The 27,069-nt window shown below is 41.3% G+C and overlaps 1 protein-coding gene across 1 annotated transcript in view; it reads left to right on the forward strand.

The window, feature by feature from the left end:
- Positions 1-27,069, forward strand: part of LOC308578213 (uncharacterized protein) — a gene marked incomplete at its 5' end in the record, with an annotated part of 719,745 nt that overhangs the window by 689,627 nt on the left and 3,049 nt on the right. Inside the window, 4 exons of the mRNA XM_081178465.1 lie at positions 724-864; positions 1,634-1,734; positions 8,449-8,602; positions 11,057-11,158. Coding sequence (XP_081034591.1) covers positions 724-864; positions 1,634-1,734; positions 8,449-8,602; positions 11,057-11,158 — 498 coding nt within the window. The remainder of the gene's footprint in view (positions 1-723; positions 865-1,633; positions 1,735-8,448; positions 8,603-11,056; positions 11,159-27,069) is intronic.

A 27,069-nucleotide genomic window follows, 5' to 3' on the forward strand; every position in this document is an offset into this window, starting at 1 on the left:
TAAAGGAACTCAAAATAGTGCTCCCGCCCAAGGCTAGATTAAAATTTGGCCAACAGCGCTGCACACACACAAATAAAGCCAACCTTCGGGGGTGCTATAAACGAAAGTGATTCCAGCTAAGCTGAGAACAGCCCTGACTAGCCCCACAATTTACAACAGGAGAAATGGGGGAAACCTTTTTGCGAAAGAAAGGCAAGCCACAGATACAGGGAGAATCTTCCCACAGGGCAGGGTAAGGGGTGGGGTGGGAAATTGAACAGGAAAAAGGGGAATTAAATTATTTAAGGGACTAAAGAGGATTAAAAGAAGGGGGAATTAAAGAAATGTAACCAGACAATGAGAAGTTTGCATCACTGTCCTCCAGACAGTCCAAGTGCTCCATGTGATCCGATGTCCACAGCGAAAGAGAAAGAGAAAGCTGTGGACCTTGCTTAAATAACCACTGATCCCACCCCTAAATTGGCAACATCAAATTTACCCCAGTAACACCATCCTCCAATCTGCTCCAGGCCCCTTGAATCTAATACTGCCTGGCAACCAAGTGGAGTTTTGTTCGGCCCCATCCGCAACACGTGCTCTCTTTTAGTGAGAACACGCTTTACCGTCAGGAGCTGAGGGGCCGTATCAAACCTCAATCCAGCCATCACATCACAGAGCAGCCTTTTGGGCTCCTGTGAAAGACATACTAATATTCGTGTAAAAACTCTGTTTTGTGTTTCGAAGGTTGCCGAAGCCGAGGAATGCTACAATACAGCTCTCCGTTTATGTCCGACTCACGCGGATTCTCTTAATAACCTGGCGAACATCAAGCGAGAACAAGGGAATATCGAGGAGGCTGTCCGCCTCTACCGGAAAGCTCTTGAGGTACGTGCGTGGAGAATTACAACAATTAAATTGACATATAAGGGTTAGGCATGCGTACCCTGGACTCCTAGTCTGGGTCTTTTTAAAAATCGCCGATCAAATTTTTCTTGATCAATAACGGAAATAATGGTGAAGAAGTGAAAGTGAAGTAGCATTTTGAGGCTCGACAAAGCATGGTCCGATAAGTCCCTTTTGGAAGGAAGAGGGTCTGTCCCCCTTTTTATATTCCTAGGCCTCCTGGAATGACCAAAAATCTGCTTTTTCATCAGAAGAACAATGCAAGGTGTTAAGGAACGGTACAGAAATTGAAATAAAAGCTGGGCACATGCTGTTCTCTGTGTCGGCTGAGCTTGATCCCCTGACAGTCTTATTTTCTAACAGTATTTCCTATGCGTACGAAAAAGGCAGTTCATAGGCCCATTATTATTATTATTATTATTATTATTATTATTATTATTATTATTATTATTATTATCATTACCACAAATCATTCCAAACGGTGATTTATTTTGCAGCCAGCCCCTGCCACATTTGAGCATCAAAGAGGGGCTCTTTAAAATATGGCATTGGTCATTTGACAGTCTGATCTCCCAACAGTATTTCCTATGCATGCTAAAAAGGCAGTCCATAGGTTCCTCCTCCTCCTTAATTTTTGCAAGTCAATCCAAATGAGGATTTATTTCACGCCCAACCTTTGAGCCTCAAAGAGCAGCCTCCGTCTCTTTAGAATGCTTCTCAGGGAAACTAAGAGTGAGCTTCTTCCCCGCAGGTCTTCCCGGAGTTTGCAGCTGCGCATTCAAATTTAGCCAGTGTTTTGCAACAGCAGGGGAAGCTCCAGGAGGCCCTCATGCACTACAAGGAGGCCATCAGGTGAGCTTCCAAAGCCATGGGGAAAATAGATTGAAAGAGCTCCTCCTTACTGTATTTTAATCTTTTGCTGGAAGCCGCCCAGAGTGGCTGGGTATAAATAATAAATTATTGTTGCTGTTGTTAATAATTATTATTACTCCTCATGCGCTGGTCTGGTGCCTGTGGGAAAGCTCTCCTCTTGTGGATAAAGCACTTTCTCTTTTTCTTTTAGGTTTTTTTATTTTTTATTTTTATTTTTATTTTATTTTTTGTCCCTTGAAGGACAGCCAAATTTAAATAACAATTCGACACACAGCTGCGAGGCATTTGCGAGCTTTTTTGCGGAGAAGGTCCTGTTGCTCCGCCATGACCTCCCTGCCAATTTGGATACAATAAAGGAACTGGAGGCCCCTCGACTGTCCTCGGGTCCAGTATTGGACCACTTTGACCGGATATCCCCAGCCGATGTGGACAGACTCCTCCGAGCTGGAAAGCCCACCACCTGTCCTCTTGACCCGTGCCCGTCCTGGCTGATTAGAGCGTGCCCAGACGAGGTGCGGGCCCCCCTGGGGGATATCATCAATTTGTCCCTTGGCACTGGGATATTCCCAGGGGAACTGAAGGAGGCAGTGGTGTGTCTGCTCTTAAAGAAAACATCATTAGATCCTTTAGATCTATCCAATTACCGCCCGGTTTCGAATCTTCCATTCCTGGGTAAGGTGATTGAGAGAGCGGTTGCTGAACAGCTTGGTAGGTTTCTGGATGAAACATCTGCTCTCGATCCATTCCAGTCCGGCTTCCGCGCTGGTCATGGGACCGAGACGGCTCTGGTCGCCCTAACAGATGATCTCCGCAGGCAGCTGGATCGAGGCGGGTCGGGGCTGCTGATTCTTCTAGACCTGTCAGCAGCCTTCGACATGGTCGATCACGAACTTCTGGACCACCGCCTTGCCGACGTGGGGATCCAGGGCACAGTCCTTCAATGGCTGCGCTCGTTTCTCTCCGGTCGGGGACAGAGGGTGGCGCTTGGGGGGGGAATTGTCATCGCGCCACTCCTTGGTGTGTGGAGTGCCTCAGAGTGCGATACTCTCCCCGATGCTTTTTAACATCTTTATGCGCCCCCTCGCCCAGCTTGTCCGGAGTTTTTGGCTGGGTTGCCATCAGTATGCCGATGACACCCAACTCTATCTGTTGATGGATGGCCATCCTTACTCGGCCCCAGATACACTGACCAGATGTCTGGAAGCTGTGGCTGGATGGTTACGTGGGAGCCGGTTGAAGTTAAATCCTTCGAAGACAGAGGTCCTCTGGCTGGGACGGAGCGATATGGGATTGAGGGGGCAACTCCCATCTCTTGCATGGGTGCAATTAGTGCCAGCATCGTCCGTTAAGAGTTTGGGTGTAATCTTCGACACCTCCCTTTCCATGGAGGCGCAGATTACAGCTATAACAAAGGCGGCATTTTTTCATCTCCGCCAAGCTAAGCAGTTGGCTCCTTATCTCTCTCACCCTGACCTAGCCACTGTGATCCACGCGACGGTCACCTCCAGACTGGATTATTGTAACTCGCTCTACGTGGGGCTGCCCTTGAGACTGACCCAGAAACTCCAGCGGGTGCAGAATGCTGCGGCGAGACTCCTTACGGGGTCTTTGCTGCGAGATCATATCCATCCGGTGCTGTACCAGCTGCACTGGCTCCCGGTGGAGTACAGGATCAGGTTTAAGGTGCTGGTTTTAACCTTTAAAGCCCTATACGGCCTAGGACCCTCGTACCTATGGGACTGCCTCTCCTGGTATGTCCCACAGAGAAATTTACGGTCTGCAAATAAAAACACCCTAAAGATCCCAGGTCACAGAGAGGTTAGGTTGGCCTCAACTAGAGCCAGGGCCTTCTCGGCTGCGGCTCCAATCTGGTGGAACGCTCTGTCACAAGAGACTAGGGCCCTGTGGGACCTGACATCCTTCCGTAGGGCCTGCAAGACAGAGCTGTTCCACCAGGCCTTTGGTCAGGGCGCAGACTGACTCCCTCCTCTGGCAACCTGCACAGAATTTTGCTTGATGGTTGCCATTAATTTGATTTTAATTTGATTTAATTAATTTTATAATGAATGTTTTAAAATGTTGGACTATTTTGATTGTTGTTAGCCGCCCTGAGCCCGGCTTCGGCTGGGGAGGGCAGGATATAATTATTATTATTATTATTATTATTATTATTATTATTATTATTATTATTATTATTATTATTCAGTTTTTTTATTTTATCATTTTATTTCCATACACTCCAAACATTTTCAATATATACAATACTGGGATTATACAAACCCCTTGGACTCTCCCCCACCCCCCACCCCCCGTTTCCATATTTTGCCATCTTTTCTTGCATGTAATTACAATGATTCGTTCTATTCCATTTCCTTATTTGCTACTTTGGCTTCATCAATGTTATATCAATCCTGCCTGTGGAAAACCATCTAATTCGATTTTAATTTGATCCCGATTTGTTTTTAGGAGGTAATTTAATTATTGTTTGATTTTATACTAATGTTATATATTTGATGTTAGCTGCCCTAAGACCGGTTTCGGCCAGGGAGGGCGGGATACTATTATTATTATTATTATTATTATTATTATTATTATTATTATTATTATTATTATTTCTAAATATGTATCTTTAAGGTATTCAATAAATTTTTCCCATTCTTGTTTAATTTTTTTATATATATAAATAGTTTTTATTAAGTTTTAGCATTTTATATTCAACACAAACATCATTCTTGCAGACAGCATAGATGAATCCCAATCTCCCCCAGCTTCCCTCTTCTGGTTTTTTAAATATTTACTTCTCCTGCCTATCTCATTCTCCCTTAATTTTGCCATCTTTGAACTAACGATGGTTATATCCTTAAGGTTTTTGCACCATGCTTTTTCACATTTCATCTTCATTATTTTCCCCATTTTGTCCTTTTAACTTTTTTCTTTGCTTAAATTTCCTATCATCTTGATGTCTGATCTTCACAGTCATTTTGATAATCCACTCTTCTTTTGTTGGGACCTTCTCTTCCTTCCACATCCGGGCTAAGAACATTCTGGCATAAATAGAATACACTGTCTTTTTAGGTCTCTTGGTATTTCTTCACCCGTTAAACCTATTAGAAAGGCTTCTGGTTTTTACACAAATGTTCTCTCCCCCCCCCCCAGTTAATTATACAGTGGTACCTTGGTTCTCAAACTGAATGTGTTCCAAAACCAAGGTGCACTTTCCCATAGAAAGTCATGCAAAACTCTATCTAGTGAACAATAGTGAACAATGTGGTGACAGAAGAGCTTCAGATTGAAAAAGGTACACGTCAGGGGTGCCCCCTGTCCCCTTTATTGTTTATCTCAGTCCTGGAGGTTTTGCTGAACATGATAAGGAAGGATCGGCAGGTACAAGGAATACGGGTCGGAGTGAAACAATATAAACTGAAAGCATTTGCAGATGACTTGGTTTTAACATTACAGGAGCCAGAATCTAGTACAAAAAGAGTTCTGGAACTGATACAGAAATTTGGTCGGGTGGCGGGTTTCAAGTTGAACAAACAAAAAACTAAGGTGTTAGGGAAAAATTTGACAGCTACTGAAACAGAAGGGTTTCAGAAGGAAACAGAACTAAATATTGTTAAAAAAGTGAAATACCTGGGGGTCAATCTCTCCTCCAAGAACCTGAATTTATTTAAAGATAATTATGAGAAATGTTGGTCAGAAGTTAAAAAGGATCTAGAAATTTGGTCAAGACTGAAGTTGTCCTTGTTAGGCCAAATTGCAGCTATAAAAATGAACGTTTTGCCAAAGATGTTGTTTTTGTTTCAGGCCTTGCAGATTGTGGACAGAGTGGAATGTTTTGGAAAGTGGCAGAAGGATATCTCTAAATTTGTCTGGCAGGGCAAAAAGCCCCGAATAAAGTTTAAAATACTAACTGATGCAAAGGAAAGAGGGGGATTTGCCCTGCCGGACTTAAGGATATATTACGAAGCTGCAGCCTTCTGCTGGATGAAAGATTGGATCTTGTTGGAAAACACTGATGTCCTAGATCTGGAAGGCTTTAATAACTCGTTAGGTTGGCATGCGTATTTGTGGTATGACAAGGCAAAAACATATGGAATGTTTAAAAACCATATTGTCAGGAAAGCAATATTTATGGTCTGGAAAAAATACAAAGACTTACTAGAAAGCAAAACTCCGAGGTGGGTATCACCAATAGAGGCCAAGGCTCGGAAAAAACCCAATATGGAGGCCGGTTGGCCGAAATATTGGGAAATAATAGAAAACATTGGAGATAATTGGAGGTTGCAGAGCTTTGAAAGGTTAAAGGGTAAAGTGCAAGATTGGTTTCATTATGCCCAAATTAATGAGGTTTTTAAGCTAGATAAAAAAACAGGATTCCAGGTGGAAAAATCGAAACTTGAGACAGAATTGTTAGAACCAAAGACCAAGCTATTATCGAGAATGTATAACTTGCTGCTTAAATGGAACACTCAGGATGAGACAGTTAAATCAGCCATGATAAAATGGGCCCAGGACATTGGTTATAACATCATGTCTGAGGACTGGGAAAGGTTATGGACCACCGGTATGAAGTTTACGGCATGTAATGCCTTGAAAGAAAACATTATGAAAATGGTATACAGGTGGTACATGACCCCAGTCAAGCTTGCTAAGATCTACCACTTGTCCGATAATAAATGCTGGAAATGTAAGGAGGCTGAAGGGACATTCTTTCACCTCTGGTGGACCTGTCCAAGAGTGAAGGCCTTCTGGGAAATGATATATAACGAGTTTAAAAAGGTGTTTAAATACACTTTCCCTAAGAAACCAGAGGCATTCCTCCTGGGCATTGTCGGCCAGAAGGTGTTAAAGAAGGATAGAACTCTTTTTATGTATGCTACTACTGCAGCAAGGATTCTTATCGCTAAGCATTGGAAGACTCAAGATTTGCCCACACTGGAGGACTGGCAGACGCAACTGATGAACTACATGGAACTAGCCGAGATGACTGCAAGGATTCGAGACTTGGGAGAAGAAGCAATGGAGGAGGACTGGTGTAAATTTAAGGACTATTTGCAAAAGTATTATAAGTTATATGACTCTTAAGACGCCGTATGATTTGGAATATCAGCCCCAGCAACAAAATGGTTTATATAAGAAATTGGATAATTTTTACGAAAGAATCAAGGTTTAAATGGGTAAAAATGACAATAAGTTATATTTTAAAAGTAAATTGAAAACAAGAGATTTAAACTTAAACTGCAATTGAAAGTAAAAAGAAACACATGAAACAAGGTTATAATTTGCTGATAATTTTATTGTTAAGAATGCACTATGTGGGAGATGTGGGGAAGCCCGATAGAAATCTGAAATAAGTTGTTGAAATGGTTGAGATTTTCTGTTTTTTCTTTCTTTCTACTGTCTATGTTCTTTCTTTTCTATTTGTAATCTGGAAAAAAACGTAATAAAAATTATTATATAAAAAAAAAAGAAAGTCATGCAAAACGGATTAATCCGTACCAGACTTTGAAAAACAATCCCTAAAACAGCCATTTAACATGAATTTTACTATCTAACGAGACCACTGATCCCTAAAATGAAAGCAGTCATCCATGTACTGTACTCTAAAATAAATACAACAGTCTTGTAAATGATAAAAATGAAAATTATTTTTTTTCCTCACCTGCACTGATGATAGTCATTGTTCGGATGGGGACCGGGGCTTCTATCCGTTTCTGCAATCACACAATCAATCAATCAATCAATCAATCAGTAACTAAACTGGGATCCGCACAGTCGCAAAAACAAATGAACCAAAAAAGCCTCCGAAACAAAAACACCACATAAATTGCAAAAACCAAAGCACCAAACTTAATCTGTTCCCGAAGTCTGTTTGATTGGTGCAGGCGCCCCAGAAAGAATAGCTGACAGCCAAATTTGATGTTTGGCTTCCGAAAAACGCCTGGAAACTGGAACACTTTTTCTGGGTTTTCGGCATTTGGGAACCAAAGCGTTTGAGTAGTAGTAATAATAATAATAATAATTTGTTTTTGTTTGTATCCCACCCTCGCCGGCCAAGGCTGGGCTCAGAGCAGCTAACATCATAAAAACAACACAACGAGCCTAAAAGCAGACATCAAGTAATTCAAATAAAAATTAATTCAGACAAGTTAAAATCCGGGCAGGTGGCAATTATTAGGGTGGAATTGAGAGTGATTAATAATTGCCAGAATTGAGGAGCATGGAATTTCCCAAAAGGAAAGTGCTGCTTGTCCGTATGAAGAGGATGCCACAATGCTGAACCTTTCTGTATAAAAAACCTTCTGTATAAAGAAACCTGTATAAAAAACATTTGAGAACCAAGGTCTCACTGTCTCACATGACCACTAGGGTGGTTCATAAAAAACACTTTTTTGAAGATGCCTGCTCCCAAGGTCTTATCTTACTACATTAGGGATTATATAGCTATATCTGAAATTTTGTGCATATCAGTTAATATCTCAACCCTCCATGAAAACAGCTGTTTTCTTGGACGTTTTCCTATTTTGTGAAGGCTTTGGAGAAGGCATTTTTAAAAAAAGTTTTTTTAATGAACTGCCCTAAAGACCACCGTATAGGATAGAAAGAGCCTTCTTGACCCTTACATTTCCAGCGTAACTTCAGAGTATTTTTGTACCAAAATGGCACTTTTTCTCTCCCCCTCCATGTCAGAATCAGTCCCACTTTTGCAGACGCCTATTCCAACATGGGGAACACCTTGAAGGAAATGCAAGACGTCCAGGGAGCTCTGCAATGCTACACAAGAGCAATCCAGATAAATCCTGTGTTTGCCGATGCCCACAGCAACCTCACTTCCATCCATAAGGTAAGCTTTGTGTCTCTGCTAAATCTATTTTTTTTAAAAAAAACTGGGGGGGGGGCAGCAGGGGAATCTTAGTTTTTACAAAAGGAAAACAACTGGCAAAAGCCGTCCCAAACCGAGATGGGGCACAAAAAGAAAAAGGGGAGAATTGGAATTTATGCTGGAAGTCTGAGGAGGCAGAGGGCACGCCGATACGTTTATGGTGGGGCTACAGAAACGTTAAAAAATTCATGAGGAAATAAAAAAGATGATCAGAATTAATTTAGAGGGGGAAACCAGAGGCATATTTACTGAGTATAAGAGGTAAAGAAATACCACAAGATGGGAAGATATTATTCTTATACGCGACAGCTGCAGCAAGGCTACTCCTTGCACAAAACTGGAACAGGAAATATATACCCACAAAGGATGACTGGATAAAGAAACTAATTGAATTTATAGAACTGGCAAGGTCAAGTGCAGTAATAAGGTACCAATCAAACTGGAAAATAAAAATATAATGGAAATGGTTTGAAGATTATGTGTTCAAGTACTGCTCAAAAACTAACATGTTGATATGTTTGGTTTAATGTTTGTAAATCTGGTTTATAATAATAATAAATAGTAAGTTAAAAGAGTTAAGAAATATAAATTTAGATAAAAATTGCAATGTGAGTGAAGGAAGTCACGTGGGTATTTGGGTAAATGCTGAGTTGTGTATAGGGTTAGATGTGGGGAATCCATATATGTAATGTATAGTGTTGAAAATGTACGGCAACTAGCATGTAAAATGAAATCAAAAATAAATAAATAAATAAATAGGGGGGAAATAAAAATGGCAATGTGAAATATTATATAGGAGGGTGAGGGGCGGTGGAGGGAAGCCACAAGGGTGGTTTTAATGTCTGAAATTTTGGGTGGTAGGGTAATACGAATTTTGTTTTGTGTCTATGTGTTTGTTTGTAAATAATTTTTTTAAAAGGAAAATGAAAAAATTGCTATTTTTACTTTGAAATAAAAATGGGGGGGGAGGTCTTATACGGGTGATTGGGTGGGTGAATGGCTCATTTTCTTAAATTTGAGCCCCCCCCCCCAAATAGAGGGTGGCTTATATAGACGGAAAGTATGGTGGAGTTCCACACCCAAAAATCTCATTGTGACTTCCAATCACCCCTACGTCACATTTCCGATGGCGCCCTTTTGCTCGTCTCTCCTAGATCTCAAAATGCATTGGTTTTGTCATATTTCCTGCTGTCCTTTGTCAATCCACACCTGCCAAAGAATTTAAATTTTCCCAACATTTTTTTTTAGACCACACATGTCCAGCGTGTGGCCAGGGAGCGTAACCTGGTTTACTTACTGGGGCAACCCCCCCCCCCCAAATGCTCAACAACTTCAATCCTAAAAAGAGCTCAACAACCTTGGGGTTAAATCCTAAAACAGCTCAACAAATTTGCCCCGCCCTCATGTCAAATCTGGCCCTCTTTGGGAAAATTTGGGCACCCCTGTAAATTTAGACAATACAGTCCTATCTCGGGTTAAATATGCTTCAGGATGAATATTTTTGGGTTGCGCTCCGCAGTGACCCAGAAGTAACGGAGCACGTTACTTGCGGGTTTCGCCGCATGCACAGACCCTCAAAATGATGTCATGCGCAGAAGCGGCGAATTGCGACGTGCAGATGCGGGTTGCATTCGCTTCAGGATGCGAACGGGGCTCCGGAACGGATCCCATTCACATCCAGAGGTACCACTGTACTCTGCAAGTGTCCTGTTCTCTATGAAATGTTTCTTCCAAAACCTCTCGTAATTCTGCCTGTATTATAATCTTGCTAATTCTGCGTATTTTAGCCTTTTTGCTAGCTACGCCAACTTAGTAGGGATGGGATTCTCCTTTCCATCCTTTGTCTGTTAAGATTCTCGCTGCGGCTATTGTAGACACTGTGACTTGCCATTGTTTTATAACCATTTATTGTAACATTTATTCTATGATCAATTGCAATAATCATTCATTGTAATATTCATTTATTGTACGATTAATTACAATTTATTGTAATTGTTAAGAGTAGGTTTCTATTGAATTTTTACATGCTGATACTCAATATTATTCTATAGCATGGGGAGGCAAACTACGGCCCCATGGCCTTCTCAATCTAGCCGGGAGTCGGCATGTTTTGACACGAGTATAATGTGTCCTTTTATTTAAAATGCACCTCTGGGTTATTTGTGGGACATAGGAATGCGTTCCTTTTTCCCCCTCCCCAAAATCTAGTCTGGCCCCCACAAGGTCTAAGGGACAGTGGACGGCCCCCTGCTGAAAAAGTTTGCCGACCCCTGTTCTATTCCAATGATTGTTGAATGTTACTTTATAAGTCTACCAGGTGTGGATCATCGTGCCTTCTGTCTGTTCTTCATCTTTGGTTTTGATGGTTGAGAAAAAAAGCTAGTGGCAATTGCTGAAATATCCCTCCCTTTCTAGGATTCCGGAAACATCCCAGAGGCAATTGCTTCGTATCGCACCGCCTTGAAACTGAAGCCGGATTTTCCTGACGCTTACTGCAACCTGGCGCACTGTTTGCAGGTGAGGCAGAGTTTTAAGGGCCAACACTCCCAGGGTTTCCGGCATTTGGGAACCGAGGCGTTTGAGTCCCAAGGTACCACGGTAATGGTAAAAGCGTCACCTAATTCAGGAATTGTCCAATGTCACTTTAGAGACCAACTCAGTTTGTTCTGTGTCTAAGCTTTCATGTGCAGGCAGACTTATTCAGATACACTGAAGCGGAAGTCCCCACACCCTGATATTTAGAGGGAGGGTGGGGCGGGGTATTTCTCTGAACGGTAGTAGGACTCAATCGGTATGGTCAACCTGTGGACGAATGTGTCTCATTACATATCCTAAAACTATTTCAGGTCATCTGCGTACCATCCCTTGTTTTTTCAGTCATTCACAGTTGCCAGCAGGTGGACCATACCCATTGACTCCTACTTGTTGTAAATAAAAATATGCCCTTTTCCCTTATGGGGTATCCAAGAGCCCATATAGAGTCCTTACATAGGTTCCCTATTGGTAGGAGAAAATAACAGAGGCCAACCAGAGAATATTGAGAAGCAAAGCAGCTAGTAAGCTTGATCTTTATTGATCTGTTGCAACAGGGTACCCCCCTCACACGCAGGAGAGGAAGAGGACCCAGAACAATGGCCTGCGAGGCCTTATAAAGACTTTTGAAATTCCCCTTCTCTAGATCAGGACCACCCCCAGAAACATTATGCATACATCACAGAAGGGGTGTAACCTAAGACCACCCCTCAGATACATCCCACCTACATCACAGAAATTTAAATGTTGTTTTTCTCTTCTCCTTGTTTATCTCCTGTCTAGCAGGTTACTTGATTGGATTTTCTGGGGAGCCTGGCCATTCCTTTGTAATGCTAAAATACTTATTTCCTGGGCCAGGTCACAGGCTCACACCTTATTCAAACACAGATTAAAGGAAGAGACAATGGGGAGGCTTTTCCATTTTTAACCTTGCAGAGAAAGGATTTGGTCAGTTTAGGAATCAAAATGGTTCCAGGTCGGCCTTCTTGTACTGATCTATGTATGTGCAGTTATGAACATTACTATATATCTAAAACCATAAAATTCCTATCACAATATTCCCCCCTTTGGGGCTAGAATTTTTCTTAAAAATTTTTGCCCCACAAATAATAACATCGGATGTTGTAAATGGATGTGTTTGTATAAATATATCATAAAAATAACACATGTTGCGTTTTGCTACTAAATTACTTGTGGCATTTTAACACCTTGGGAGAGACCATTTACTCAATAGTGTTCTATGCTTTACACCTAGCAGGAAGGTAAGGTCCACTAATGACTGAAAAGTGCAGTTTGCTTCCCCCCCCGCCATTTTTGTGTTCTCAGGTGTCAAGGTAGCTCTTCTGTGGTCTCACACTGACATAGTGCTACAGCAACACATCCCTTCTGTTGAATCCCCTCAGGGCTTTCATTTAACCATGTCGCCTGGCATTCACCATAGCTGGCACAGGTTTTGGGCATCTCGTGAGGGAGAGGTCTTCGCCTTGGCCTTTAGCTATGGGATTTTATTATAGGCTGTGGTCTCGCACTCGCACAATGGGAAGTTGCTCACTTGCACTTAAAGGACCAAAAGCTAATTGCAGCCTGGATACACTTGCCCAATTCAAACTGAGTCCAATTTGAATTTATCTTGCCCCATGGTTCTCAACTCTTCAAACCAATCTGTTAAAGAAAACCATTCTTAACAAGGGCAGTTGTCCAAATAAGTCAATTTAAGTCTATAAGAAATCATTCCTGCTAAACCAAAGCATATCCACCCTCATGTTTCTTAGAAGCTTCTCCTTGGTTTAGCACATTTTTTAAAATGGGTAGGGAAGGTTGGCATAGTGCCAGGTGGGACAACGAATTGTGGATATCTAAACATTGGACTACACAATAGTGTGAGCTATTAGAAAGTATAAAATGCATGAGAATTCTCCATTGGTGTGTAAGCAATAAGACATTAAACATAAAAACAGTTACACACAATATTCCCCCCTTTGTGGAAATTACACTGTCAGACACATTTCAACATTCTTACATAATAAGACATAATACAAAACAAAATAATTCAATATCTGTTGCATATCTTGACACAATTGTGATCTTTTACGTATGTATCTTTTGAATCCTGGAGCAGAGGCTTGAGGTTCAAGTGAAAAAATGTCCTTGCAATTCAACTCCTCCCCCCTTTGTCAGTTCAACCCCTCCCCCCTTTGTCAGCCCCACTCCCCCCTCAGTCTATAGCCTTTGAAAGAGATAACTGTGGGCACTTTGAAAACTCTGGTGTTGCAGGTCTTGTGAGTTGAGGGGTTGTTGCTGCTTTTCATCATTGCACATCTGTAGAAGTGATATCCTGTAAGGGGGCAGGGTTTTGGGGAGACTTAAACACAGTTAGACAAGGAAGGGGGAAAAGGCAAAAGGGATGTCCTTGAGTTTTCCGTGGGAAGCTGCAGATAAATAAAAATCTTAGCACATTAAGCATTTTATTTATTTCAATATTATTATCACATTTCCACATAATTACTGTTATTATCTGCTAAGTTTGTTTGCTTTCCTTCACTTAATTTTTGTTGTTGTTGTTCTTTTCATATTATAAAATAAAAATTACTCCACATGTATAGAAAGAGAACTGTAAAAAATACAAAGGTTAAAAAATAAAAAGAAAGCAAAAAATTAGATTACCAGTTAGATGAAAATGGACTTGACACAAAGACATCAGATTCAGAAAATAACTATTATTAAATAGTACAAAGATATTATCAAAACCACACAGATTACTACTGGACTGGGGGAAAAAGGGAAAACAATGGGGAAAACTTAAAATTCACCATGTGCTATCCAATAAAAGGACTTCATGAAACTGACTTTCAACATGTGATGAACATGTCCCCAAAGTAAAACACACACACACAAATGACCTATGAGGAACCAAAAATAAATAAATGCTAAGACACACAATTAATAAGCAACCTGAAGTAACCTGAAGTAATCTGTTTTGGCATTCTAACATCACAAATGAAAATAAAAGTGTTTCTTGATGTGACATCAGCTGTAATGTTAATAGCGGAATATTGGGAAATGAGTTAATACCAATAAAAATGAATGGCAATTTAAAGTTGTGCAGGTACCTTGCACTAGCCAAAATGACAGAATTAGTAAGAAATGCTCAAACAATGTTTGGTTGTGCTTCGATTAACTTCATAGACATCATGGAGAAACTGATTAAATAAATGAAAACAGATTATTTGTAACTTAAAGTGTCAAAGGCACAAAGAGATGGAAGTTACTAATACAGCAGGGATTCAGACTTGTTTCACAGAACAGAAAGAAAGTTGCTGTTTGGCTTTAAGGGAAGAAAGACAAAAAGAAAAACAAATGCAATTACTTTTTATAGAGTATTTAAATCACTGTTTGCATCCCCTCATTATCATTTGTGCTGTGGGAGAAAAGAAAGGACACTCTGTTGAAAGGGAAAATTATTTCATGTGAGAGGTCTGTCAGGAAATGCTGTTCCTAAAATGCATAGGCATATACACACCTGTTGAAAGGGAAAATTATTTCATGTGAGAGGTCTGTCAGGAAATGCTGTTCCTAAAATGCATAGGCATACACACACACACACACACACACACACACACACACACTGTTATAAAATCTACTCAAGAGAGGAACTCACAGTGGGAGTGCTTTGATATTACCTGTGAAAAGAATTTGACATGTCCAGTACTTAACTCTTTTGTATTAAGTAGCCCCTGGAGCAAAACACATTAAGGGTGATTTCCCTCAATGGCTATTTGGAAAGGTTTCTCCCTGCAGCACACTGCTCTCCAAACCTTCTCTCTCCCCCCTCCAATCTCTCTCTCTCTCTCTCGCTCTCTCTTTTTTTTTTTAAGCTGATCTAGCCTCTGTGCATGTGCAGAGTTCATGCCTCAGCAAACCTTTTATACCATTGAAAATGTTGCATCTTTTGGCTCAATTAGAATAAGGAAGGGAAAGGTAAGGAGTAGATTTTAAAAATATGGTTAGATTTTAAAACAAAAAAGAGAAACTCAGCAATTCAAGTATTCACCATTCAGCCCAAGCAAAGGAGTGCTTCCTTTATGTACAGGAAAGGGCTAATATCCCTCTGGCCATTCGCGGAACAATCAACCGCTCTCTTATTTATGAGTAAAAATGGCCAGAGAGTTAGAATTCATAGGATTATTTTATTTTATTTTTTTAACATTCTCAGTCATGGTCAAGGCTAATTCTACTTAACTATATGAATTTTTATGTGCTTAAACTTTGAGTAGACTTTTAAGTCTGATTTTTGTAAATAATAGACAAAATGATAAACACTAATCACTTAAATGCCTGATATCACCAGTTCTGCTTCAAACATCACGAGCAAATCTGGGCTGAATTTCAACACATCAGTTACAAATTGGGAAAGTTGAAAGGGACCTGGGGTCATCTAGTCCAACCCTAAAATACAGGGTTCATAGCAAGATTTGTACTACCAGAAACACACACATTCACCTCTCACCTTTAAAAACAAAGAGCAAATCTGGGCTGGATTTCAACTCATCAGCCACAAATTGGGAAAGTTGAAAGGGACCTGGGGTCATCTAGTCCAACCCTAAAATACAGGGTTCATAGCAAGATTTGTACTACCAGAGAGACACACACATACTTATGTACACAGACACAACTGGGGAAGAGACCACAAGCCATGCGCCTATCATGTACTATGGAAGAGGAAAATAAAAGTACCCAACCCTTTTAGCAGATCTTGAAGCTAGTTTGAGTGAGTGTTTACTTCCTTAGACTAAAGAGTGAAAGTTCCTAGATAAATTATCTTTAAAGACTGAAGTGAACATTTTTCCTAAGATAGGGAGAGGATCTCTTATAAAGCATAGTTAAAACAACCATAGATTTGATTTAAAAGGAATACAAAAGTGACAATTTTTCCTGAACTTGCAGAGGAATAGTAAGCCTAATCTATGCCCCCCCCTTTGCAGTTTCCTTTAAAGGAAGCTTACTCGGGAGTAAATTTACCTGTGTGATAGGAATTTTATGGTTTTAGATATATAGTAATGTTCATAACTGCACATACATAGATCAGCACAGGAACCATTTTGATTCCTAAACTGACCAAATCCTTTCTCTGCAAGGTTAAAAATGGAAAAGCCTCCCCATTGTCTCTTCCTTTAATCTGTGTTTGAATAAGAAGAGTGACTAGTGGGGTGCCACAGGGTTCTGTCTTGGGCCCGGTCTTATTTAACATCTTTATCAACGACTTGGATGATGGACTCAAGGGCATCCTGATCAAATTTGCAGATGACACCAAACTGGGAGGGGTGGCTAACACCCCAGAGGACAGGATCACACTTCAAAACGACCTTGACAGATTAGAAAACTGGGCCAAAACAAACAAAATGAATTTTAACAGGGAGAAATGTAAAGTATTGCACTTGGGCAAAAAAAATGAGAGGCACAAATACAAGATGGGTGACACCTGGCTTGAGAGCAGTACATGTGAAAAGGATCTAGGAGTCTTGGTTGACCACAAACTTGACATGAGCCAACAGTGTGACGCGGCAGCTAAAAAAGCCAATGCAATTCTGGGCTGCATCAATAGGAGTATAGCATCTAGATCAAGGGAAGTAATAGTGCCACTGTATTCTGCTCTGGTCAGACCACACCTGGAGTACTGTGTCCAGTTCTGGGCACCACAATTCAAGAAGGACACTGACAAACTGGAACGTGTCCAGAGGAGGGCAACCAAAATGGTCAAAGGCCTGGAAACGATGCCTTATGAGGAACGGCTAAGGGAGCTGGGCATGTTTAGCCTGGAGAAGAGGAGGTTAAGGGGTGATATGATAGCCATGTTCAAATATATAAAAGGATGTCACATAGAGGAGGGAGAAAGGTTGTTTTCTGCTGCTCCAGAGAAGCGGACACGGAGCAATGGATCCAAACTACAAGAAAGAAGATTCCACCTAAACATTCGGAAGAACTTCCTGACAGTAAGAGCTGTTCGACAGTGGAATTTGCTGCCAAGGAGTGTGGTGGAGTCTCCTACTTTGGAGGTCTTTAAGCAGAGGCTTGACAACCATATGTCAGGAGTGCTCTGATGGTGTTTCCTGCTTGGCAGGGGGTTGGACTCGATGGCCCTTGTGGTCTCTTCCAACTCTATGATTCTATGATTCTATGATTCTATGATTCTAAGGTGTGAGCCTGTGACCTGGCCCAGGAAATAAGTATTTTAGCATTACAAAGGAATGGCCAGGCTCCCCAGAAAATCCAATCAAGTAACCTGCTAGACAGGAGATAAACAAGGAGAAGAGAAAAACAACATTTAAATTTCTGTGATGTAGGTGGGATGTATCTGAGGGGTGGTCTTAGGTTACACCCCTTCTGTGATGTATGCATAATGTTTCTGGGGGTGGTCCTGATCTAGAGAAGGGGAATTTCAAAAGTCTTTATAAGGCCTCGCAGGCCATTGTTCTGGGTCCTCTTCCTCTCCTGCGTGTGAGGGGAGTACCCTGTTGCAACAGATCAATAAAGATCAAGCTTACTAGCTGCTTTGCTTCTCAATATTCTCTGGTTGGCCTCTGTTATTTTCTCCTACCAATAGGGAACCTATGTAAGGACTCTATATGGGCTCTTGGATACCCCATAAGGGAAAAGGGCATATTTTTATTTACAACAGATGGCGACCACGCACGAAGGGACTTTTGGTTACCCAGATTCTGGAAGCGAGGAAGGACTGGTTATCCAGCGCGCACCAGGCAGTTTGCCAGGAGGAATAACCAGTCTTCCATCGGTCCCAGGGTCTGGCAATAACTGGAGTTTCAGCGGGGCTAACCAGAGGAAGCAAATCTTGATCAGGCCGGCCTTAAAAAAACCAGTCAAGAGATCCCGGGATCACCAGGACAGCGCTTGCGAAGTGAGTATGAGTAGGAAAAATGGGTAGTGGGGTGGGATTCTGCAAACCACAGCAAACCTATACTTCTCAAATCCTTACTTCTTTCCTCACTTTAACTCTTGAAAAATTGCCTTCTCCTCCTTTCTGTCCCCTCGATCTCAACACCAGCCTTAGCCCTTCGGAGTATGCCCAGGCAAGGGTTGTGTGTGACTTCTTTCACTTAATTCTTTATGCCGACCTATTCCTTCGGAGTTTTGCCCAGAAAGGTCGTGCAATTTCTTCTGCACTGAAAACTATAATTCCCAAGACTATAACTCCCAGCGCAGCCGCACCTCTGCCATGGCGATCTTTGTTAGAAATGACCTGTGAACAGAGAACGCAAGGGCGCTGAATTCCTTTCCATCTTTCATATTCCAGAGTCTCAATCTGGCATTGCAAGTGTGCAAGCGTTCAGTAGGGACTCTGAGTTAGATTGTAAAAGGCAGGGAGGTTGCTGTGAGTTGTAGAATAGAGATTTGTCCAGGTATCCCCAGGTTTTTTCCCTTGGATCCCCAAGTTTTCCCCTCGGAGATTTGTCCAGGTATCCCCAAGTTTTCCCTTGGATCCCCAAGTTTTCCCCTCGGAGATTTGTCCAGGTTTCCCCAAGTTTTCCCCTCGGATCCCCAGGTTTTCCCCTCGGAGATTTGTCCAGGTATCCCCAGGTTTTTTCCCTTGGATCCCCAAGTTTTCCCCTCGGAGATTTGTCCAGGTATCCCCAAGTTTTCCCCTCGGATCCCCAGGTTTTTCCCCTCGGAGATTTGTCCAGGTATCCCCAGGTTTTTTCCCTTGGATCCCCAAGTTTTCCCCTCGGAGATTTGTCCAGGTTTCCCCAAGTTTTCCCCTCGGATCCCCAGGTTTTCCCCCTCGGAGATTTGTCCAGGTATCCCCAGGTTTTTCCCATCGGAGATTTGTCCAGGTATCCCCAAGTTTTTTTGTCCAGGTTTCCCCTTTTCCGGACCCTTCGGAGTTTTGCCCAGGTCCAAAACCCTTTTAATTGAAAATGGGTGCACCTCAGTCAAAAGAAAAATAGTCCCCAGACCCCTGGCGTGAAAGAAGCCCAGTTGGTGCTTACTTCCCGCCTGGACTCTGACAGTCCCCTTCAATTTGTGTTTAAGAAACGTTTTTCCTGTGTTTAAATTGTACTTAGGTAACATCCAGCAGCTGCTTATCTTAAATGTGCCATCTAAAATAAGAATGCAAGCTTGCTCCAAATTCTAAATCTAAGGAAGCCATGTTGAACCTTATCAGTCTTAAAAACAAGACAAAATGGAGAATGGAGTGTGCAAATGTTTATTTGAGAGAGGCTCTAAAAGAGTTTTCCTCCCAAGTGGTAAAATCCTGTATACGTGCTACTTGTGTTCTGAAAGGAGGATTACCCCACCTCCTTTCTCTAGTTTCAGTGGGGAGGGTGATTTTAAGTCTAATGGTAAATGTTGTGTTGTAACTTTTGAGTTTGTGAGTACATCTGTGTTCCAGTCTAAGTTAACCTAATGTTTCTAGTTAACCTAATGTTTCTGCTGCAAAAGCCTAGTTGAGCCAACTGCTCTCTCAAGCTAAAATGCAGTGTATGTATTTCATTAAGCATATGCCTATGAAAGTATGGTGTTCCTTCTAAGAAAAATATCTGAGTCCAGTTTTAACTTTGATCTGGTTGGACAGAAGAGTTATTGTAAGGCTCCTGGTATCAGTCTCTATAAGACGTCCTGGCCTCTTTTCTTAGAAAATGCCCCCCCCCCCCTGTTTCATTCTGTCTCTTTCAGGTTTTTTTTGTTTTTTTTTCCCCCTTCTCCTTCTTATTCTGTGCCAGGTAAATTTACTCCCGAGTAAGCTTCCTTTAAAGGAAACTGCAAAGGGGGGGGCATAGATTAGGCTTACTATTCCTCTGCAAGTTCAGGAAAAATTGTCACTTTTGTATTCCTTTTAAATCAAATCTATGGTTGTTTTAACTATGCTTTATAAGAGATCCTCTCCCTATCTTAGGAAAAATGTTCACTTCAGTCTTTAAAGATAATTTATCTAGGAACTTTCACTCTTTAGTCTAAGGAAGTAAACACTCACTCAAACTAGCTTCAAGATCTGCTAAAAGGGTTGGGTACTTTTATTTTCCTCTTCCATAGTACATGATAGGCGCATGGCTTGTGGTCTCTTCCCCAGTTGTGTCTGTGTACATAAGTATGTGTGTGTCTCTCTGGTAGTACAAATCTTGCTATGAACCCTGTATTTTAGGGTTGGACTAGATGACCCCAGGTCCCTTTCAACTTTCCCAATTTGTGGCTGATGAGTTGAAATCCAGCCCAGATTTGCTCTTTGTTTTTAAAGGTGAGAGGTGAATGTGTGTGTTTCTGGTAGTACAAATCTTGCTATGAACCCTGTATTTTAGGGTTGGACTAGATGACCCCAGGTCCCTTTCAACTTTCCCAATTTGTAACTGATGTGTTGAAATTCAGCCCAGATTTGCTCGTGATGTTTGAAGCAGAACTGGTGATATCAGGCATTTAAGTGATTAGTGTTTATCATTTTGTCTATTATTTACAAAAATCAGACTTAAAAGTCTACTCAAAGTTTAAGCACATAAAAATTCATATAGTTAAGTAGAATTAGCCTTGACCATGACTGAGAATGTTAAAAAAATAAAATAAAATAATCCTATGAATTCTAACTCTCTGGCCATTTTTACTCATAAATAAGAGAGCGGTTGATTGTTCCGCGAATGGCCAGAGGGATATTAGCCCTTTCCTGTACATAAAGGAAGCACTCCTTTGCTTGGGCTGAATGGTGAATACTTGAATTGCTGAGTTTCTCTTTTTTGTTTTAAAATCTAACCATATTTTTAAAATCTACTCCTTACCTTTCCCTTCCTTATTCTAATTGAGCCAAAAGATGCAACATTTTCAATGGTATAAAAGGTTTGCTGAGGCATGAACTCTGCACATGCACAGAGGCTAGATCAGCTTAAAAAAAAAAAGAGAGAGAGAGAGAGAGAGAGATTGGAGGGGGGAGAGAGAAGGTTTGGAGAGCAGTGTGCTGCAGGGAGAAACCTTTCCAAATAGCCATTGAGGGAAATCACCCTTAATGTGTTTTGCTCCAGGGGCTACTTAATACAAAAGAGTTAAGTACTGGACATGTCAAATTCTTTTCACAGGTAATATCAAAGCACTCCCACTGTGAGTTCCTCTCTTGAGTAGATTTTATAACAGTGTGTGTGTGTGTGTGTGTGTGTGTGTGTGTGTATGCCTATGCATTTTAGGAACAGCATTTCCTGACAGACCTCTCACATGAAATAATTTTCCCTTTCAACAGGTGTGTATATGCCTATGCATTTTAGGAACAGCATTTCCTGACAGACCTCTCACATGAAATAATTTTCCCTTTCAACAGAGTGTCCTTTCTTTTCTCCCACAGCACAAATGATAATGAGGGGATGCAAACAGTGATTTAAATACTCTATAAAAAGTAATTGCATTTGTTTTTCTTTTTGTCTTTCTTCCCTTAAAGCCAAACAGCAACTTTCTTTCTGTTCTGTGAAACAAGTCTGAATCCCTGCTGTATTAGTAACTTCCATCTCTTTGTGCCTTTGACACTTTAAGTTACAAATAATCTGTTTTCATTTATTTAATCAGTTTCTCCATGATGTCTATGAAGTTAATCGAAGCACAACCAAACATTGTTTGAGCATTTCTTACTAATTCTGTCATTTTGGCTAGTGCAAGGTACCTGCACAACTTTAAATTGCCATTCATTTTTATTGGCATTAACTCATTTCCCAATATTCCGCTATTAACATTACAGCTGATGTCACATCAAGAAACACTTTTATTTTCATTTGTGATGTTAGAATGCCAAAACAGATTACTTCAGGTTACTTCAGGTTGCTTATTAATTGTGTGTCTTAGCATTTATTTATTTTTGGTTCCTCATAGGTCATTTGTGTGTGTGTGTGTTTTACTTTGGGGACATGTTCATCACATGTTGAAAGTCAGTCTCATGAAGTTCTTTTATTGGATAGCACATGGTGAATTTTAAGTTTTCCCCATTGGTTTCCCATTTTTTTTTTCAGTCCAGTAGTAATCTGTGTGGTTTTGATAATATCTTTGTACTATTTAATAATAGTTATTTTCTGAATCTGATGTCTTTGTGTCAAGTCCATTTTCATCTAACTGGTAATCTAATTTTTTGCTTTCTTTTTATTTTTTAACCTTTCTTGTATTTTTTACAGTTCTCTTTCTCTACATGTGGAGTAATTTTTTATTAAGTGAAAGAAAGCAAACAAACTTAGCAGATAATAACAGTAATTATATGGAAATGTGATAATGAATAAAATGTTTAATCCACTAAGATTGTTATTATCTGCAGCTTCCCACGGAAAACTCAAGGACATCCCTTTTGCCTTTTCCCCCATCCTTGTCTAACTGTGTGTTTAAGTCTCCCCAAAACCCTGCCCCCTTACAGGATATCACTTCTACAGATGTGCAATGATGAAAAGCAGCAACAACCCCTCAACTCACAAGACCTGCAACACCAGAGTTTTCAAAGTGCCCACAGTTATCTCTTTCAAAGGCTATAGACTGACGGGGGGGGGCTGACAAAGGGGGGAGGAGTTGAATTGCAAGGACATTTTTTCACTTGAACCTCAAGCCTCTGCTCCAGGATTCAAAAGATACATACGTAAAAGATCACAATTGTGTCAAGATATGTAACAGATATTTAATTAGTTTTTTTTTTTGTATTATGTGTTATTATGTAAGAATGTTGAAATGTGTCTGACAGTGTAATTTCCACAAAGGGGGGAATATTGTGTGTAACTGTTTTTGTGTTTAATGTCTTATTGCTTACACACCAATGGAGAATTCTCATGCATTTTATACTTTCTAATAGCTCACACTATTGTGTAGTCCAATGTTTAGATAACCACATTTCATTGTCCCACCTGACACTATGCCAATCTTTCCCTATCCATTTTAATATGTGTTAAACCTCGTTTTGCCAAGGACAAACTTCTGGATCCATAAAACACCAGGTACATGAAGGTGGATATGCTTTAGTTTAGCAGGAATGATCCCTTATAGAGTTAAATTGACTTATTTGGACAAAGTGCCCTTTTTAAGAATGGTTTTCTTTAACAGATTGGTTTGAAGAGTTGAGAACCATGGGGCAAGATAAATTCAAATTGGACTCAGTTTGAATTGGGCAAGTGTATCCAGGCTGCAATTAGCTTTTTGGTCCTTTAAGTGCAAGTGAGCAACTTCCCATTGTGCGAGTGCGAGACCACAGCCTATAATAAAATCCCATAGCTAAAGGCCAAGGCGAAGACCTCTCCCTCACGAGATGCCCAAACCTGTGCCAGCTATGGTGAATGCCAGGCGACATGGTTAAATGAAAGCCCTGAGGGGATTCAACAGACAGGATGTGTTGCTGTAGCACTATGTCAGTGTGAGACCTCAGAAGAGCTACCTTGACACCTGAGAACACAAAAATGGCGGGGGGGAAGCAAACTGCACTTTTCAGTCATTAGTGGACCTTACCTTCCTGCTAGGTGTAAAGCATAGAACACTATTGAGTAAATGGTCTCTCCCAAAGTGTTAGAATGCCACAAGTAATTTAGTAGCAAAACGCAACATGTGTTATTTTTATGATATATTTATACAAACACATCCATTTACAACATACGATGTTATTATTTGTGGGGCAATAATTTTTAAGAAAAATTCTAGCCCCAAAGGGGGGAATATTGTGATAGGAATTTTATGGTTTTAGATATATAGTAATGTTCATAACTGCACATACATAGATCAGCACAGGAACCATTTTGATTCCTAAACTGACCAAATCCTTTCTCTGCAAGGTTAAAAATGGAAAAGCCTCCCCATTGTCTCTTCCTTTAATCTGTGTTTGAATAAGGTGTGAGCCTGTGACCTGGCCCAGGAAATAAGTATTTTAGCATTACAAAGGAATGGCCAGGCTCCCCAGAAAATCCAATCAAGTAACCTGCTAGACAGGAGATAAACAAGGAGAAGAGAAAAACAACATTTAAATTTCTGTGATGTAGGTGGGATGTATCTGAGGGGTGGTCTTAGGTTACACCCCTTCTGTGATGTATGCATAATGTTTCTGGGGGTGGTCCTGATCTAGAGAAGGGGAATTTCAAAAGTCTTTATAAGGCCTTGCAGGCCATTGTTCTGGGTCCTCTTCCTCTCCTGCGTGTGAGGGGAGTACCCTGTTGCAACAGATCAATAAAGATCAAGCTTACTAGCTGCTTTGCTTCTCAATATTCTCTGGTTGGCCTCTGTTATTTTCTCCTACCAATAGGGAACCTATGTAAGGACTCTATATGGGCTCTTGGATACCCCATAAGGGAAAAGGGCATATTTTTATTTACAACACCTGGCACAGAATAAGAAGGAGAAGGAAAAAACCTGAAAGAGAGAATGAAACAAGGGGGGGGGGCATTTTCTAAGAAAAAAGGCCAGGACATCTTATTGAGACTGATATCAGGAGCCTTACAATAACTCTTCTGTCCAACCAGATCAAAGTTAAAACTGGACTCAGATATTTTTCTTAGAAGGAACACCATACTTTCATAGGCATATGCTTAATGAAATACATACACTGCATTTTAGCTTGAGAGAGCAGTTGGCTCAACTAGGCTTTTGCAGCAGAAACATTAGGTTAACTAGAAACATTAGGTTAACTTAGACTGGAACACAGATGTACTCACAAACTCAAAAGTTACAACACAACATTTACCATTAGACTTAAAATCACCCTCCCCACTGAAACTAGAGAAAGGAGGTGGGGTAATCCTCCTTTCAGAACACAAGTAGCACGTATACAGGATTTTACCACTTGGGAGGAAAACTCTTTTAGAGCCTCTCTCAAATAAACATTTGCACACTCCATTCTCCATTTTGTCTTGTTTTTAAGACTGATAAGGTTCAACATGGCTTCCTTAGATTTAGAATTTGGAGCAAGCTTGCATTCTTATTTTAGATGGCACATTTAAGATAAGCAGCTGCTGGATGTTACCTAAGTACAATTTAAACACAGGAAAAACGTTTCTTAAACACAAATTGAAGGGGACTGTCAGAGTCCAGGCGGGAAGTAAGCACCAACTGGGCTTCTTTCACGCCAGGGGTCTGGGGACTATTTTTCTTTTGACTGAGGTGCACCCATTTTCAATTAAAAGGGTTTTGGACCTGGGCAAAACTCCGAAGGGTCCGGAAAAGGGGAAACCTGGACAAAAAAACTTGGGGATACCTGGACAAATCTCCGATGGGAAAAACCTGGGGATACCTGGACAAATCTCCGAGGGGGAAAACCTGGGGATCCGAGGGGAAAACTTGGGGAAACCTGGACAAATCTCCGAGGGGAAAACTTGGGGATCCAAGGGAAAAAACCTGGGGATACCTGGACAAATCTCCGAGGGGAAAAACCTGGGGATCCGAGGGGAAAACTTGGGGATACCTGGACAAATCTCCGAGGGGAAAACTTGGGGATCCAAGGGAAAAAACCTGGGGATACCTGGACAAATCTCCGAGGGGAAAACCTGGGGATCCGAGGGGAAAACTTGGGGAAACCTGGACAAATCTCCGAGGGGAAAACTTGGGGATCCAAGGGAAAACTTGGGGATACCTGGACAAATCTCCGAGGGGAAAACTTGGGGATCCAAGGGAAAAAACCTGGGGATACCTGGACAAATCTCTATTCTACAACTCACAGCAACCTCCCTGCCTTTTACAATCTAACTCAGAGTCCCTACTGAACGCTTGCACACTTGCAATGCCAGATTGAGACTCTGGAATATGAAAGATGGAAAGGAATTCAGCGCCCTTGCGTTCTCTGTTCACAGGTCATTTCTAACAAAGATCGCCATGGCAGAGGTGCGGCTGCGCTGGGAGTTATAGTCTTGGGAATTATAGTTTTCAGTGCAGAAGAAATTGCACGACCTTTCTGGGCAAAACTCCGAAGGAATAGGTCGGCATAAAGAATTAAGTGAAAGAAGTCACACACAACCCTTGCCTGGGCATACTCCGAAGGGCTAAGGCTGGTGTTGAGATCGAGGGGACAGAAAGGAGGAGAAGGCAATTTTTCAAGAGTTAAAGTGAGGAAAGAAGTAAGGATTTGAGAAGTATAGGTTTGCTGTGGTTTGCAGAATCCCACCCCACTACCCATTTTTCCTACTCATACTCACTTCGCAAGCGCTGTCCTGGTGATCCCGGGATCTCTTGACTGGTTTTTTTAAGGCCGGCCTGATCAAGATTTGCTTCCTCTGGTTAGCCCCGCTGAAACTCCAGTTATTGCCAGACCCTGGGACCGATGGAAGACTGGTTATTCCTCCTGGCAAACTGCCTGGTGCACGCTGGATAACCAGTCCTTCCTCGTTTCCAGAATCCGGGTAACCAAAAGTCCCTTCGTGCGTGGTCGCCATCTGTTGTAAATAAAAATATGCCCTTTTCCCTTATGGGGTATCCAAGAGCCCATATAGAGTCCTTACATAGGTTCCCTATTGGTAGGAGAAAATAACAGAGGCCAACCAGAGAATATTGAGAAGCAAAGCAGCTAGTAAGCTTGATCTTTATTGATCTGTTGCAACAGGGTACCCCCCTCACACGCAGGAGAGGAAGAGGACCCAGAACAATGGCCTGCGAGGCCTTATAAAGACTTTTGAAATTCCCCTTCTCTAGATCAGGACCACCCCCAGAAACATTATGCATACATCACAGAAGGGGTGTAACCTAAGACCACCCCTCAGATACATCCCACCTACATCACAGAAATTTAAATGTTGTTTTTCTCTTCTCCTTGTTTATCTCCTGTCTAGCAGGTTACTTGATTGGATTTTCTGGGGAGCCTGGCCATTCCTTTGTAATGCTAAAATACTTATTTCCTGGGCCAGGTCACAGGCTCACACCTTATTCAAACACAGATTAAAGGAAGAGACAATGGGGAGGCTTTTCCATTTTTAACC

The sequence above is a fragment of the Podarcis bocagei genome (genome assembly GCF_964188305.1).
Source record: "Podarcis bocagei genome assembly, chromosome: W".
In the NCBI taxonomy this organism is placed as follows: Eukaryota; Metazoa; Chordata; class Lepidosauria; order Squamata; family Lacertidae; genus Podarcis; species Podarcis bocagei.